The sequence below is a fragment of the Anas platyrhynchos genome, chromosome 5 (assembly GCF_047663525.1).
Source record: "Anas platyrhynchos isolate ZD024472 breed Pekin duck chromosome 5, IASCAAS_PekinDuck_T2T, whole genome shotgun sequence".
Taxonomy (NCBI): Eukaryota; Metazoa; Chordata; class Aves; order Anseriformes; family Anatidae; genus Anas; species Anas platyrhynchos.
In genome coordinates this window covers 15,304,139-15,321,207 of record NC_092591.1, presented here as the reverse complement: position 1 = coordinate 15,321,207, position 17,069 = coordinate 15,304,139, and the positions used below count along the sequence as shown (strand labels likewise).

General features: G+C 43.2%; 1 protein-coding gene across 1 annotated transcript in view; it reads right to left on the bottom strand.

The window, feature by feature from the left end:
* Positions 1-16,629, bottom strand: part of CLMN (calmin) — a 76,114-nt gene extending 59,485 nt beyond the window's left edge. Inside the window, exon 1 of the mRNA XM_027459404.3 lies at positions 16,327-16,629. Coding sequence (XP_027315205.1) covers positions 16,327-16,408 — 82 coding nt within the window. The 5' untranslated portion in view covers positions 16,409-16,629. The remainder of the gene's footprint in view (positions 1-16,326) is intronic.
* Between the last annotated feature and the right edge of the window lie 440 nt (positions 16,630-17,069).

Genomic DNA, 17,069 nt, shown 5'->3' with positions numbered 1-17,069 from the left:
ATTCAGCCATGAAAAGTTAAAGTAGAGCCACCTTAGTTCTGCAGAGGAATGTCATGCTGACATCCAGAGTGGTTTAGTTGTTCAACTTTCACGAAAGTTAATTTAGATTCACTTTGGAGTGTACTCATGTAAGACACATGCTTTGTTACTCCTTAACTACATCATATCACAGTGGCTGTAGCCAGGCTCACTGCTCTGTGGCACAGTAAATAAATGCTAAATCTGTGTTTTAATAGCATCAGGAAGGCAGCAGCTGTTACTGCTGAATGCCCAGCAGATTGCTATTGCTCTCAGGATTCTCATCAGTGAAGGTACTGAATAGCCTTAAGATATTATGGTCTGGAAACAAATGTTTCTTTCATAACCAGCACCTTAAAAAAAAAAAAAAAAAAAAAAAAAAAAGTATGTTGTTAAGAGATGACTAAAAGACTTTCCTATTCCCCTGCTATGGGCGCTAGGCTGTTGAATTTTTATCTAAAGAGGAAAATAAGACATTACGCAATTTTCTGAAAGAACATGTTATAGTAATGGGAGACAGGATACAGAATTAAATGTTTAATTCATGGCTTGTCAGAGCCTTGAGGCAAGACCTTTTGGACTTGTTAATTGCTCTTCTGAGTAGTCCAGAAGCTATAATAATGTCTCCTACAACTAGGCAAATACCCAAAGCTGTAGTAACATCCACTTAGGGGCTTCCACATCACTCCTGCTGCACAGATGTGCTGCTGCCCACCTGACCATATGCCAACCAAGGCCCAGTATACAGGCTGATCTACGTATCTGGATCTTGTTCTGGTATGTATTTCTGTATATTCAGGTTTTTGGGCTGCAGACAGATATATAAACTGACTGTAGCTGTATTGTGGCCCATGGAGGAGTCCCATTGTATGCCCTGCACCTTCGCATGTAATTGTTTTGCATGTAACCACTGTGCACTTGAGACCAGCAGAAATGAGTGGCTCCGCAGCTGCAGCAGCCTGATTTAGCCCAACTGAGCTCAATGGCAAAAAATTCAGTGGGTGCAAGATCAGATCCCAGTTGCAGGCAAGGATATTAATATGACAAAAAGGGAGGATGAAGGCATAACAGTTTCTATATATATGTTACAGGGGTTTGCATATGTACATTAATTCAGCAGATCTAAGCCATCAAAAATATTCATCAAAGTATTTTTTATTTTCCTATGCCATAACCAACTCTTTTTCCCTGTCCCCATTGAAAAACCTAGGATTTTTCATCCCAGCAGGCAAAATCATAGGCTTTTATCTAGCTACTCGTTCAAGTTTCTTCTATTCCCATACTCTAGTGCAGAATATGCTACTCCAGCCAATTCTCTGATAATAGTCTGGCAAGCACTCCTAGCCACTACTGCTTCTACTTTGTTAGACCCCACCAGAAGTTAACTTCAAGGACTTTAGAAAGGCTTCTCTATTGCTGTTTCCAATTTGTTATATTATCCAGCTAGAGTCATTCACTGAGTCGTCAGAGAGATGAACTTGCCTCTAAAGCAGAGGGATCAGTTGCCTTCCTGTTCTTTCAGCCTTTCCTGCTCCAGCCCTTTAGGAAACTCTGAAACTATCTTCTTCTTGTCCTGTTTTAATTGTCTTCTCCTGCAGCTCCCTTAGAAGTCTTGACTGATAACTCTGTGTCACTTTTTACATCACATCAGAAAGAATCTCTTTTTTTAAGCCCTTTCCTTCCCCTTTAGTATTATTTACGGATACATCAAAATTACCTAAAAAACTCATTAATAAAAGTGTAGATCAATATTTTTCATAAAGCAGCTCTTCTCCACAAGGCTGAGGTTTACTTCTGTAAAGCTAGTGGAAGAGCAAGAAAACAGATTTGTCCCTTAATTGTACTGTTCTAAGTTATACTCTGTTCATTAAGTTATTGAAGCAGATTGAATTTTTACTGTTAATGTTCTTTCTTAAAGATAATCCATTTATTTTTCAGGGTCAAGAATATGAAAAAGCAGGACTCAGGAGATGTGAATAAAAAAAAAGATGGTTAAAGATCCCTGGTTTAGACATGCTTTGTCTGGAAACCATCAGTATTGTCTCATGAAACTCGGTAGTATAAATGAAGCTATCAGTTACATGATAGTGGAATAAAGTTTCACAGCAAGTGAACCATCCTTTGAGTATTTCAAATCACATTACAGTGAAGAGACAAACTGTTTTGCAACATCATCTGTATAAAAATATCAACTATTAACAGGCCTCCCATTGAGGGCAGTTCAAGACAGCAGAAAAATGAAATGAAACTGAGGACCCCCAGACTTAGCCCAGACTCAAAATGCTAATTCCTTGTTCATAAAATAAATAATCTCTTAGCTACTTTAGAACTGAGAAAGAACATGACTCAAACCAAGATGTAAACCATTCAATGTGCAGCTCCCACCTCTGACATTTTAATTCTAGCAATGCTACCGTCCTTTACAAACTTATGAATTTAGGTTTTGAAATCTACAAGGGGCATACACAGAATTCACAGTTTCCCCAAGACCCAGGGTTTACAGCCCAAGTAAGCAAATTAAAGGCAAAGCATGAGAAATGGAAAGTGTGAGCAACAGTAAAATGTCACTTAATCTTGTGAGTTCCACTTTAATAAATTTTAACAGCTCTCCCATTGGAAGTAAGGTAAATAACCATTAGCAATAAGTACTGTTTGGTGTAGTTTTTTCTTCTGTGACCTACTCATTTGGTCCAAGAGAGACAAGTCCTTAAGAACAGTATGGGTCCACTGCAATTGCAACACAAAGGGTAGTCTTTAACTTCATGCAAATAATACTAGCACAGATGGTGAATCAACATTTTGCAGGAAAATCCATGTGCTTCCACATTAATGAGACATGGGTTGCAAGAACACAGTATTATACATTGTCGTCACTATGTCACAAGCAATTTGCTGTCCAAGCCTAGGTATCCAGATGGTATCAAAAATACTCCCAACTTTTTATATGCACAAAGCTTTCATTATAATTAAAGATGGTTTCAGAAAACATACTGTTTTTTCCAAGTATTCCCAGTTCACTTTTAACTGCTGAACACGTCCTGTATTTTGCTTGCAGTGGATTAATAGGGAGCATGTACACGTATTAGAAAACCTCAAAGGCAGCATTGGGAAGTGCTAGCACAGGAGAGAGGAACTGTGCAGAACCATCACATTCCCAAAATGCAGAGGAGAAGGAACTGGGAAGCAAAGAGCTGCATGGTGCTTCCCTGGTGGGTACACCAGCAGGGACTTCAGAGAAAATCTGGAAACCATGTCCATAGACCTTCATGTGGGATGGCACCAAAGCAGAACTTGGGAACTACACGATCCCCATTCACACAGATAAAAATAGCTCAAACTAGAAGCAGTGGCTGTTTCTGCTTCAGATCAGGTTTAACCTTCTCCACCCATGACAGGGTTTATCCGTTTTGGAGCCAAAGCAACTGGACTTGATGCCAGTTAACTAAGTGCAGTTATTAGCACACTTTCCTTTCTGACTGGAGCCTCAGAAATCTTTATAAAAAGGTCCCAGTGAAATAATTGCTTTCTTTTCACTTCACCCTAGCAGACTCCCACAGGTTTGACTATTTTCTCTCTTTTAAATAAATTGTGCAGCCTCTCTTAAAAAGCTCACTTTTTAAAAAAGCAGCCTTGAAAATACCAGTCTAAATTTGACATATCCTTCCCTATGTTTCAAAGCCAGAGAAGGGTTTTTCTAGAAGATGACACCTTTTCTACTCAAGTAGATTGAAAATCTGCTACAGGAAAAAAAAGAAAAGGAAAAAAAAAAAAAAGAGAGAGAGAGAGAGAGAAAGGAATTAACTGCTGGGAGAGTATGTGGGTGGCAGGATTTGGTCTTTAATCTGAAAGATGAAGTTATATGTCAGCACTTCTCCACAGACATACCTATAGGAGATCTAGTTGTTTTCCTCTTTGCATTGCTATAGGCTTGTATTGTTTTCTGATGATACCCCTTATTTTTAGGTTAGCTTCCTGCTGGTCTGTTTGCATTATGTCCAAAACACTAAGAGGTTAACAGAGCAAGAAAAGCTTCAGTCCTTTTGCATCAATGCATTTACCTTTCTAATTGCCTCAAACAAATTCCTCTTGAAATTAAAAATCGTTTTGTCAACCATGCAACAGACCACGTGGCTAAGAGACTTACACACTGGTAACCAGGGAGCAGGCAGAGGAGGTGGCTGCTCAGCTGATGGATATAAATAGCAAAATCCTAGTCAACAGGATATTATTGTTCTTTGGGGTTCCCAAAGAAGCCTTAAGCAATGGATCAGCCCCTACCCACATGCTGATCGCAAGTCAGCACTGGGGTGCAGTGGGAAGGCAGCACAGGAGCAGCCCTGCCCTGGGAAGACTCCGGGCTACTTCAGAAGTGGCCAGGTGTTGGTACTGCTCTCACTCACGTGGGAAGAACAATTGAAAAACCAGGTGGTAAAAGGCTCAGCAAACCACCAATGTTAATCCCTTTATATATTAATAACTCATCTTTAACAGTCATGAGACTAGAGAGCAGTGCTTTCCCCTGTTCATGCCATGAAGCCGAACCTAGATGGACATCATTAGATACATTCCAAAGAGCTTGAGAAACTGGGAAAAGAAAACAAAGAAGTCTTCCCAGAGAAGAGCAGAACGGCTTATTTATCAAGTTGCAACTCCACAAGACACCAGCTTCAAATGGCTCCCAGTCAGGGCAGCTTACACTCTCAGGTGTCACAGAGCTTCCATTATAATCCATATTGCAAGGTGAGGCAATTCATTGCTTCACCCCTCTATGATGTGATTTGGTTTTGAGCAATTTGATTGTTCTCCTACTTCTAATTTTCAGTTAACTCTCTCACTTCCTTCTCTTGCAGAACATACCCTTATAATATTCCAGGGCAGACAGACATCTTTAGACAGATCTCTCTCTACATTCCAGCAGGATTAATATCTCATGCATGCCCTAAGCAAGCTCTCTGTTGGTCTTTCTCTCTACCCACACCTGAGCTCTTCCAGACCCACAAACAAAGGAGACATGGTTTCATGACACTAGACACAGCACTGCTCTGTGTTAAATTAACATTTGGGTGATTCTGAGAACCAAACTTAAGAGTACAATTTGACAGCTTGGGATAAATTTGATCTGATTCATTTACACATGCAAACGGAAAGCTTTTAGTATACATTCCCCAAGAAAAAGAAATCACAGTTCCTGGAGATGTTCATGATGAAGGATATTCTTCTGGCTCCTAGTAGGAAGTTTACTTCCTTCCCCAGCTCCACTTTATCTTCTTTCTAGCAACACACACTCAAAGCAAAGCAAACAGAACTCCTGGAATAAACTCAGGGAACTGAAAGTACAGTAAGAAGAGGCCAAGAAAGCACAGCTGACTTGGCTCTTGCCTGAGATAATTCCAAAGCATTTGGAGCAAAAAAAAAATTTACCTGAAGATGATAAAATAGCAACTCATAAAGATGGTCAACATAAGACTTCAGAAAATACATCTTCCCAGGCAGGATGAAGTAGAATAAAGGAAGTTGTCTACATTCCATAAACATTTGGTTCTACTTGTACCATAAAAACCTAAGCCAAGCCAAAATGAAGTATGCTTTGACCAAGTGTGCTTGCACTCCATTAGTCTTGACCTACCAACTTGTCTGCATTGCAGAGAACACCAACAAATGTGAGTAAATCCAGAAGGAAACCGCCCGCAGCCAAACAAGGGAACAGCACACGCTGGGACGACAGGTGGGTTGATAGCATCATGTGAGTTAGCAAGTTGTAAAAGTTTATTATAGAAGATATACGTATTGCAGTGCATGTAAATTGTTAGGTGACATTAGGTATTGCTGTCAGCTGGCGAAGGAAAGAAAAAGAACGTGTAAAAGGAGGAAAGTGGTCATGTAGCTAGAGTGGTCACACTGGAAAGAGAAGACTGAGGTTCAAGGCCTGCTCCACCAAAACTTTCCGTGTTCACACACACAAGAGTATGTCATTAGGCTACCTGGATAAGTTTGAAATAATTCCTCTGGCTTTCATGTGCCTTTGTTCCCCAACCCTGAAACAGGGATGCATCTAGACAAATACATCAAAACTGTGAGACACTCAAATACTAGGAAAGAAAAATAGTTCTCTGTTAGTATGTATTAAGGACATACTTCAGTTTTCATCAAGACAAACAAAAAGCTGTGGGAAAAAAAATCCTGCAGGCATCAGCATTACCTGAGTACCAGAAGACAAGCTGGGACCCTCTCTGTAAAACCACAATTGCTAAATGCCACTTCCATGTCCCTAGCAGCCCCATCCTTCTCTAAGAATGCAGTGTGCAAGAAAGCACATGTGTAACAGGACTGCCAAGCCCAAATGAAGCGGGCAGCCTCTGTGAGCCTTTCTGTCACATGGACCTCACGTTAGCACATTATGCTGTTTTCCATGCAACTCCTGTGAGGCAGCCCATGTTTAGGCTCCAAAGCTGATCATTAATGTGATAAATGAAATGAGTGGAAACTCCTGCTCATAGAGCCCAAACTGCAGCAGCTCTCCCATCAGTCACTGCTCTAAGTTTTGTTTCATTAGTGAAACAAGAGTATGAGAGGTCAAGTGAGTGTTCGGCTCATAATTAAGTGCCTGAATGACAAAGCTGTCTACTGGTTTGAGTGACGCAACATTGGTGTCTCAGATCTGGGCTTGCTGTAGGCATCCAGACCACCTCTGCAAATGGCTTTCATCAGTATCAGCAGAAAAGTGACGGACTAAAAGATGAATGAAAAAAAAATTGCTCTAGAGCTAGTTGTGGGATAAGCAAAGAAGCAATGTTTAGACACCCCACCAAATTAAAGGAAGTCAAGGAGGACTTGAAAGGTACCCAAGATCTCAGTGGGCTGAAACTAAATCTGAATATAACTGGCTGTGTCAATTAGTTTCAAATCAGTCTTGAGAAACACGTGGGTATCAGCTTTCCAGACCTCAGCAGCTACACGGGGATCTCTCAGCACCTGAGGACAGCCCCCCTTGTTCACATCCAGGACCAGATGGGAAGCACGCCTGCCCTTCTCCTGACAACACAGGCTACCACCTCCAGGGTCATGGCCACTTCCTGACTTCAGAGCAGTCACATTGGTGTGACCTCCAAGTTCTTAAATAAACTCACAATGAGTGATACTGTCAACTGCAGCATTAAAGGCAAAGGGGTTTATGGCATTCTTTAACTGCATTAGCAACCAAAACATGGTGCTTCCTTTTGATACACGTGGTTTCTGAAGACAATTAAATCTCCTGTCCTTTCTGATTCTTCTGATAAACATGCAATGTTTTAAAGTTTTGAAAGACCGACGTTGAATAGATCAAAAAGACCTTCTACCTTCAAAAGAAATGCAGCTTAGCCAGCAAAAATTCATGCTCTGTCTTCTTTCAGCCAAGGTCAATAATTATATTAACTTCTGAAAGACAGCCGAGCACAAGTTCTTTTTAACCAGTATTACAGCCCCTTTAAAACTGTTTCTTTATAATGGGCAGAAATGAAAGAATTTATGCAAGAGTCCCTGTAACTTTAAATCATGCCTTGTCCTGTCTCCAGGGAGATCTTTAGAAGAAAGAAAAAAAAAAAAAAAAGAGAGAGCAACAGGAATTGAATGTTGTTCAGTGGCATTAATCATCAGGGATGGGAAGTCCCCAACCCAACCCAGTGTGGAATCTGGGAACAAGGATGGGGACCAAATGCTTCCCCAGTGACTCTAAGTGATAATGGCCAAAGTCACTCATAATTCATGACAGATACAGGCCTACTGAGTACTTGTCAGAAATGTAGATGGGGCAAAACATATCTCAACACATTGTTATAAATGTTACCTATCATGTGCAGGTGCTGACCGCAGTCCCTCCCGTGCTGTCGTTAGGCCTCCTGAGGACCACAATGCTGGGCCCAGTTGCTCCCCCTCCCTGTAGCTCTTCCCCATCTGCCCATTTTTGTTTGCTTTCTTACTCCCCCTGGGCAAAAAGCCCAAGCAGACTTATGTTTCATTCCTGACATATACCCCAGACAATACTTCTAAAGTGGACATTTCATATGCTATTTCTAAATGCTATGTCTTTATTAACTTATAACTGCAGCTCATGTTTACAATGACCATCAGTAAGAGCCAGAAAGCTTTAGCCACGTGTCCAGATGCAGTCATACACAGGATGAGTTTTTAACAAAGTAATTTTCATTGCCATTGCTTTCATGTGTCACGGTGCCAGGGGCCTCTCACCTTTCCCATTTCTCACTGAGCTGAGAAGCACAATCAGCCGTTAGTGGTGAACTACACTGGCTGCATCTGTAAACACCTATTGTTAAACCACCATTAGTTGGTGGTTTCTTTGCAAAGACTAAAACAAAATGGCAAAACATTTCTACCTGACCGCTAGAGTACAAGAGACGCTGTGCAGGTGAGCAGGGCCCATGGTCTGGCAGGAGTGCAGGACTTCGGCTTGAGCCCCCCGTGATGGGCAGCCCTGGCTGGGACAGGGGCTCTCACAACATGTGAGTAACGCATGGAGGACAATCCATCAAGGTGTTTGTTGTACTGTTATTTGGGTTTCTTGAAAAAAACAGAGAAAAACATGATGGGAGATTAAAAATGTAGCTTGTACTAAGCACTAGAGTTACAAGACAATAGCAAAATTTGCGCACATTGGGTTTCAGAGGGTTTAATAAGTGAATTATTCTGAGGGACAGGGCCAAGACGGTAGGACCTGCCATTTCACCATTACCAGTGATGGTAAGCTGGGTGGGGAGGGAAAAAATGCACGTAGGCAGTTTATTTGAAGTGCATTTTCTTTCGTGTAAATACTTTCTTCCTGGTGCAGCGTATTAAATGTTTTCTTTTAAGGGCTCTTTGTTAACCCAGAGACTGCAGCTGGCGTGCCGCGATGAACAACAGCCACCTGAGCCACTTCAGTCCCTCTGGGGGAGAATCCTGGGTATGAGACCTAAACCTGAGCTTCGGTGTAAGTCTGGCTGAAATGTGGTCACCCACCCTGGGGGTCCTGCTATAAGAACCGGAGCACCGTGGCACCCACCATGATGGAGGTTAATTAGACACCTGAGACTTGCTTCACAACCACTACAAGATAACTGAAAAGTCCGGTTGCCCAGAAAAAACAAAATTCCAGTCCAGATGAGTATGAGCAGGCGAGATTCATCCTTAACTTGTCTTTGCACTTAAAATACCTGTGCACATGGAGGCCCTGGTGCTGCAATTTAATCTAGCCGGACCATCTCCTGGTAGAACATCCCTGACTTCAGCAGGGTTCTGGGTGGACTCAGGGATATAGGGCGTTACCAGAGAGCGAGGCAGCACCACAGCCTGTGGGATCTGCATGGCAAGATTGGGGTCTGGCCGGTGTGTAAATCTGACCCACGGGGCACCGACCGTGTTCCCTGGTAATGGGCACTGCTCAAGAGCAGAGACTTCTTTGCCTGATTTGGGACTTAAACAAAATGCACTCAGCCCCAATGTTAATTAGGGGAGGGTGAAGATCCAACGGGATACATGAATTGAAGAAAACAAGGGCTGCAATATAAATATTTCTATTTGAAATTAATCCTGTGGTGCATATTTAGTGAGCATGTACTTTATAAACAACCGGAATTATACTTCCAAAACAGAAAAACATGAAAATAATTTGCTATAATAAAGTAAATCAACTACACTGATCAAGAAAGATCTCATTTCTGACTAAAAACAGTAAAAGATGATAACACAAAAGTTACAAGAAGCAAGGCAAATCCTTGTTCACAGACTCACTGGGTCTGAATTATACTGATGTACACCAGGAGTATCTTCCAAGATGCTGCAATACAAAATATGTTTTTTTCACATTTAAGTTAGTGGAAAATAGTTAACAGAATCCCTCTGAGTAATTTGTTATTTTAACTATTGTACCTTGAATCATGCCATGAGATTGAGTAATTGGTATAGAGATTAGAGTTAGCTTTTTAGTGTTTTTGATAACATATTTTCAAATTCAATGGGATTTCTGGATTTAGAAAGAAATCCTTCCTGTTGCAGGTTACATGTCCGCAGGCACTCATTCTGCAGACATGCAGGCTGTTGCTCTTATGATCCTCCTTAGAAGATGCAGATTTAAACTGTGTTTGTGGTTATGAAGCTTCAAACTACAGCTAAAACACCGCTCAGCTATTTGCACAGAAGTATGCAGCAATTATAATGAAGTAAAATCCATCCTGCAATCCTCCACCTACAGTCCCTGCACTTAACTGGGTGGGGAGAGATAAAAATAGAGTAGTAGGTAAAGAGACACGCAGGGAAAGACTGTTATTTCTTTAAAAGTGCTATGATGCCCTTCACCACACCAGTACTGACACAGATATGACTGTGTCAATACCTGGTGATTTCTTCTCGTGAATAGATAATTTTGAGTTTTTTTTTGACTTCTACATAGACAGATAAAATTTGACTCTTGCACTTTAGACATACGCCCTTAAGTATTCTGCAACAACACTAAGTTTAAACAACACAGTGCATAACCAAATAGTGCATAAATGGACAATGACAAGCCGAAATGCCCAAGGTTGCTTCTAGTCCAATAGAAAGCTGTCTTTAAAACGGAAGAAGGAAACAAAGTCATTGCTTTGTAATATTTTCAAAGTAAATGCTACAAATACTTCAGGATGCAAGTGACATAACCTTGAAATTGGCTTGGAGAAAGAAAATTGTTTGAATTTCTGTCCAAGCTTTGTGGACAAACCAAAAAAGAAGCAGGAGGAACTATGAGAAGTACATAATATTTTTTAACTGGCTTTAGTTTTAATACAGCGTTTTGAAGTCTGTCATTTTTAAACTAATGCCATTCAACCTCAGGCAAGCGATACCTTCTGAGATGTCACCAGCTCTCAGGAGCAATGCTGAGACTGGGCCCTGCCTGAGCAGGAGCTCCCCAAGGAAAGAAAGAGATGGTGATGCTGGTGAGTGACAGCATGTCTCCAGCCAGGTCCATGCATGGAGGCCAAACAAGAAAAGTGTCTCTTATGATGAAGTGCTAATACACGGGTGTTAAAGTTCATTTGACTGTGGAGCTACTGGGCATGATTTCAATTTGGTGTAATTTCATCCTTGCAATGGGACAGAGAACCCAGACTTCTAATTTGTTAGAGAAATTAGGCATTGACCTTGTTAAAACTGCATGCTGAAACATGCAATCTGTACTTTCTCTTACCTCTCACGGCTCCTTCATTTCACTGCCAGTGTTTCCTGCATTCAGAACAGGTAAGTCTTCCTGTCATTGCTGACAAACACTGTAAGCCATCCCCACCAGTAAAATTATCTTTCCAGCATCATCTTTAGTTTCTTTTACTTGGATTTGAATCTGTATTTTGGGGTTTTGAATTTAGAATTCCTATTTAACTTGTATATAGAATAACTTGTATATAGAGTAATATCTCTTTTTTTTGTGGTTCTACCTTCATCTAAGGCTCTCCAGGCAGTTTAATCTTTCCAAATGTCACCTTAATCCACAAGGAGCTCCACTGAAATTAGCATGCCTATGGGCAGAATGAAATGCCACTGAATATAGGGACAAGCTATGGAAGAGTTGAAGTAACTGTTACAACACCTTACTTTTGTCAGAATGAATGGCTATATTAAAAAGGTTTCCTTCCATTTATAACATTTCCATGTGTTTCAAAAGCATGTCAAACTACAGCAACCCGGTCAAATGCTGATGTATCTTGTAATTATAAAGTAAAAATAAAAATCACTCTCTGCAGTTAAGTGCAACAGTTGTAGTCATTATGCTTTATGCATAAATAGATAAACAAAATACAGAGAGAGAAACATTTTCAAGAGTTCCTGACTGTCTATGAACACCAGCCTTTGGCTGTCCATCAGAGATCCACAAGCCCCCAGATGTAAAGAGATGTAGACAGGCTCACAGAAAAAGAGTTAACTATCATGAGGTAAGCACCTGTATTGCCTCTGAAGACATGGGCTTTGGGACATCATATCTCAAAGGAAGCTGGGGTTCATGGGGTTCATACCATTAACAACCACAGTTATTGCTTACAACAAAAGCTTATAAAGCTATATTAAAAAAAATAAAAAAAATAAAAAGCTTATAACATTCTAGATCTAGAAGGCAACCAAAATCAGGGAGCATTGAGTTTATTACGAAGTGATGAAGCAACATTACAGACCAGGGCAAGGATGGAGAGCCTATGGAGCTGGTATGGCACATATTTCTTTCAGCCTGTGATCACTAGTTTGGAATTATTTCTGACAACACTACAATATGCTCCTGTCTAGCACTCAAAATGTGCTTGAAGACCATGCAACCGTCAGCAGAGAAAGCCTGAGACACAGGAAAATATTTAAATACAATATTTAAATACAGTGGAATCAAGGAATATACACCCATGGATTTCTTTGGATCTAGATCAAACCCTGAATACACAGCAAAATGACAAGTAGCAGGACTTTGGGCTCCTTGTCTTGTCCTGATAGAATAGCAGACTTCTACCATCCCAGACCATGTACACTATTATAAATACAAGGAATGAGCATTTATATCATAGTTATTTTTAAATGGTTGTAATAGCACTCATTTTCCAGAGATGGAAAAAACTTCTGGCTATACAAGAATTCACCTCTATATATTCCATTCCAAGGAATATAAGGAAAGGAACACGGTATTGAATATACATTTGGACTCTTGCAAAGTACTGAATTCAGGACAAAATATCATCTAAAAGAGAGTAATTCCTGCTGCTGAGGATGCTGCCTCATTCTAGCGAGTGCAATTCACCACGTAAGGAAGTATATTTTTGATGATCCTAAATCAAGCTTCCAGTAAGGAAGATTTTAAAATATTCTTATGTTGTAACAAAATGTTCCCGCTGGTGGTATAATGAAAGAAAGCAAAAAAAAATCTCCTGGCAGGAAATTAATTATTGAGCATTCCACTGCTTGATGATGTGCTCCTACGTTCTGTGCAGGCTTTCCATTTTTCTCTCTCAGTATGTGCAGAAATTCACTATGGAGAACATACAAATAGAACAAAGAGCAAAAGAATATTAGTTTATTAAACGCATTTAGAGACCAAAGAGAACTGGAGTGAGGAACTTGGTTTGTGTGTCACCACACCTGGTGCTCACTCCCTCTTATGTTTACCTCTTCTCCTCTCCATCAGATTGCCACTTTTGCTTCTGTTCCCTGAAAATACCTCTGTTGAAAATGGAAGAGATACTCCTGGATTTAGCATTGCTCACTTAAAACAGGTTAGAACCACTACTTCCTTCATTAAATTAAACAAATAAATAAATAATAATAAAGAATTGAAAATCTCAGTTCTTGATGCTAATTGGTAATAAAAGCTTATCAACATAAGCCCATATCTAAATAATCAGCTGTAACTCCATTTTCAAAAACATCTGTTTGTTTTTTTCCTCTATGTCCAGTCACTTTAGAAGATTTCACTACTGTCAATTTGGGTCTTCCTGAGAAACATCTGAAAAAAGTATGCTTATTATAATTTCACCAATTTGTTTTATACCAAAATATATAGGTTCTGGGGCTACTTCTGCACCCAGCACATGTACCTTGAACAGTACCTGACCTGAGTGGGATCACACTACTGCAAAAGCACCCCCATGAGAGCAGGCATTTCCCAGTAACTGGCATCCTGGATCCTTCAGCGGTGTTTTGTGGAGCTACCACATGGAGAAGGAACATGCGACAGACTGAAACCACATATGCCTTCTTCAAATAGCATTTTAAGCCAGCAGTGCACTACAGCTTAGCTAAGAAATGCTGGAGAACTTTTCAAGATAAATTAATACTTTCAGCTTTTAAAAAAGGAGGCAGAAAGAGTATGGAAAGCTGCTACAGCAGATGGTTGCATGATGCCTGCAGGAGCTTGAATACCAGGTAGGCTGCTGAGGAGCTGGTGATACCCTTCCTCACGGTCATCACCACTGTCTCCTTGGGCTCTTCCATCAGCTGCTGGACAGGATGGCTCAGACACAGCAGGACAGTAATGCCTCCATCTGTCTTCCAGACCTGACAGGACTCCCGTTTGACTAGCTGCCTGCATCAGCAGAAGACAGTCAGTCTCCACCTCTACATGCAGGAATGCCAGTGTTTTCATGTGTTGTTCATAATTGCAAATACCTAGCTGCTGCCTACTGAACTCTCTTTACAACACACTCTCTGTGCACCGCAGATACCTCTTGGGTCCCCAGAGACTAGGATATACTTTCACATGTTCAACATTCTCCATTGAAGGGACACATTTTGGAATAAGACAAACCACTGACTTTCTAACACCTACTCTGGTCTTGCAAGGGCGAGTGCAGTACTGCAGGAGCTGTGGCAGCAGATAGGGACCCGGCCACCTGAGCTCCTTCGTGTGGCCCAGAGCAGCAGGGCCCTGCAGGGGCTCTGCCAGGACTGCTGGAAACTGCATCAGCCCCAGCTACTTCTCATCCTAGAGTCCTGACTTTCTGGCACATCAGACCTGTTATTGATTCTGCAACCGATAGACAATGATACCAGAGATGATTCAGATTGTATTCTTTTGGGAGGATGCATTTTGAGTTATAAAGCAGGAGCAAGTTTAATTACTATGTATGAACATAAAGCATATGCTGCCATTTTGCAAGAAAGCATACTGAAGAAAAGCATCATGCTTTGCCACTGAGCTCCTGTGTGACAAAAATCACACTCTCCCAAGTATCAGACTTACCATCTGTAAAATGCTTTCCATTTCTAGAAGATAACGTGAGGGTTCTGTGTTACAAATCATATATGCTGTAAGTGGAAGATATTATCACTTGTTTTGGAGCAGCATCTTAGAACAATTGCCTTTTCTCTCCTGTTAGAGCCCACACCAAGCATAAAACTTCTTAAAATCTTACTTAGTAGCGCAAGCAAGGTGACAACTGCTAGATCTCTAAAAACTCCTCTTGTATGGCAAGGAGACAGGAGTTCTTTTCATGAACACAATGTTATTCAAAGGAATTCGCCCTGTAGGATGACATTCTCCTACAGGACTATAGGAATTTTAGAGAAGGCCGTGTGCGTCCATAAAAATGTATTTTAAGTTCCAGAGAGGGAAAGGAGTTTAACTTCTTATATAAACAATTGAGAGGGAAAGTGAAAAACATGTTGTTGTTATTGTTTAAGAAAATATTTATTTTCTATTCCTTCTCACAAAAGGGCATGAATTAAGGATTAAACCTATTTTAATCAGTAGGGCTTTGAGCAACAAGAGATCAGATGCAGGCCATCCATGCTAACACACAGAAACAAAAGAGACAGGGACGAGTCCGAAATGTAGAATTACATTGCAATGAAAGACTGGCAAAACCCATGGGGAGTTCAACCTGGAATTGCCTGCCCTGGCCAATCAGAATCTGGATTTCAGAGGTTATAAAGATGCAAGTCAAAATGTTGAAGAATGACCCCATCCACTGTTAAATAATGAGCTGAAAGAATGGCTAATTTGGGTCTCCTTTCTGATAAATTATACATGTTCTACCATCAAACCCAACCAAAAACTAATTTCCAGCAACTGCACGGTCTCTGTCAGCAGAACGAGCTTTAACACCATTATGCAGAAACAGAGAGATAATGACCTATAATTCAAGTCTATTATTTTTATGGGACGTGAAGATGCATCGCAGCATATTGCAAGCCGTTGATTAAGATTGGTATGCAGCATTAAACAAATTGCTCTGCCTTGCCTATAAACCAAGGATGCTTTTGATTCTTTCATCCGCTCGTGCTGCCCTTGCCCATCACGAAGAGTTTGCTGGCGAGGGGCAGCGATAACTTGGAGGAACTGAAGCACGGGCACCCAACTGCACTCAAACCTGGAGATTTGCATCCCGCCCGCCGGCAAAGCCCGTGGCAGAGCCTCCCGTGGATGATTTTCCCCAAATCCCTGCCCGTGTTTACTCAACAGCAGCCGCTCGGGAGGTGCGCTGGGTGGGCGCTGGGCTGGCCAGCAGCCTCCCTCCCTCCCTCCCTCCCTCCCTCCCCGCTGCTCGGCACCGCGAGCTGAGCATCTCCAGCCCGCGGCATCCCCGCATCCCGCCCGCTCCGAGCGGCGGGGGCGAGAGGCCGGAGCCCCGGTACGGGGCGAGCCCGGCACCTCCCCGACGGCAGCTCCGACGGGGCCGGGCTCGGGAAGCACCCCCGGACCCCCTGCGCTGGGCTCCGGGGAAACTTTGCCCCCCTGCTGGCCCCGGGGGAGAAGAAAGGGAGAGGAAAGGAGAAACAGGGGAAGGGGAGAGGGGAGGCGTGGGAGGGGTTTTGGGGGGGGGTGTTTACCTTGGAGGTTCTGCACTCGGATGTCGCTGATGTGCCCGATCAGCTCCTCGCGCTGGAACCAGTCCCACTCCTGCCCGGCCATGGGGCCGCGGGGGCGGCCCGTTCCGTGCCGCTCCGTGCCGTGCCGTGCCGGGAGGGGGGTGTGCCGGGACCCGGCGGCACGGCCACCGCCACCGCCACCGGCAGCAGCACCGTCGGCGGGCGCGGAGCGGAGCGCGGAGCGGAGCGGAGGGGGGGGGAGGCGGCCGCTCTCCGCTCCCCGCCCCGCCCCGCGGCCCTCCCTCCCCCTGCCCTGCCTCCCTGCCTCCCTCCCGGCCTCCCTCCTGGCCTCCCTCCCTGCCTCCCGCCTCCACCGGCCGGGCGGAGCGGAGCGGGGCAGGGTGCGGGGCCGTGCCCGCCGCCCCCGTCCTGCGCCCCCTCACCGGGAGCCGCCCCCGGCCCGGCCGCCCCCTCAGCCGCCCCCGGCCCGGCCCGTCCCTCGGTGCCCTCGCAGCCCCTGCCCCAAAGCGACCCGCCGCTCCCCACAGCCGCTGGTGGGGCTGAATTAAACGCCGCTGTAAACGGAGAGCCCTTCCAGGCTGCCTTCGTGCTCCCTCAGCCTGCTTTCAGCTGCCTACGCGGGCTGTCGGATTTCCTTTGAGGCTGTTCGCCCATCGGATGCTTCCCTTCACACCGCCCTTCACCTCAGCCGCGCGGTGCTTGTCAGCATCGCCACGGCCTGTCCCTAACACACAGGGCACTTT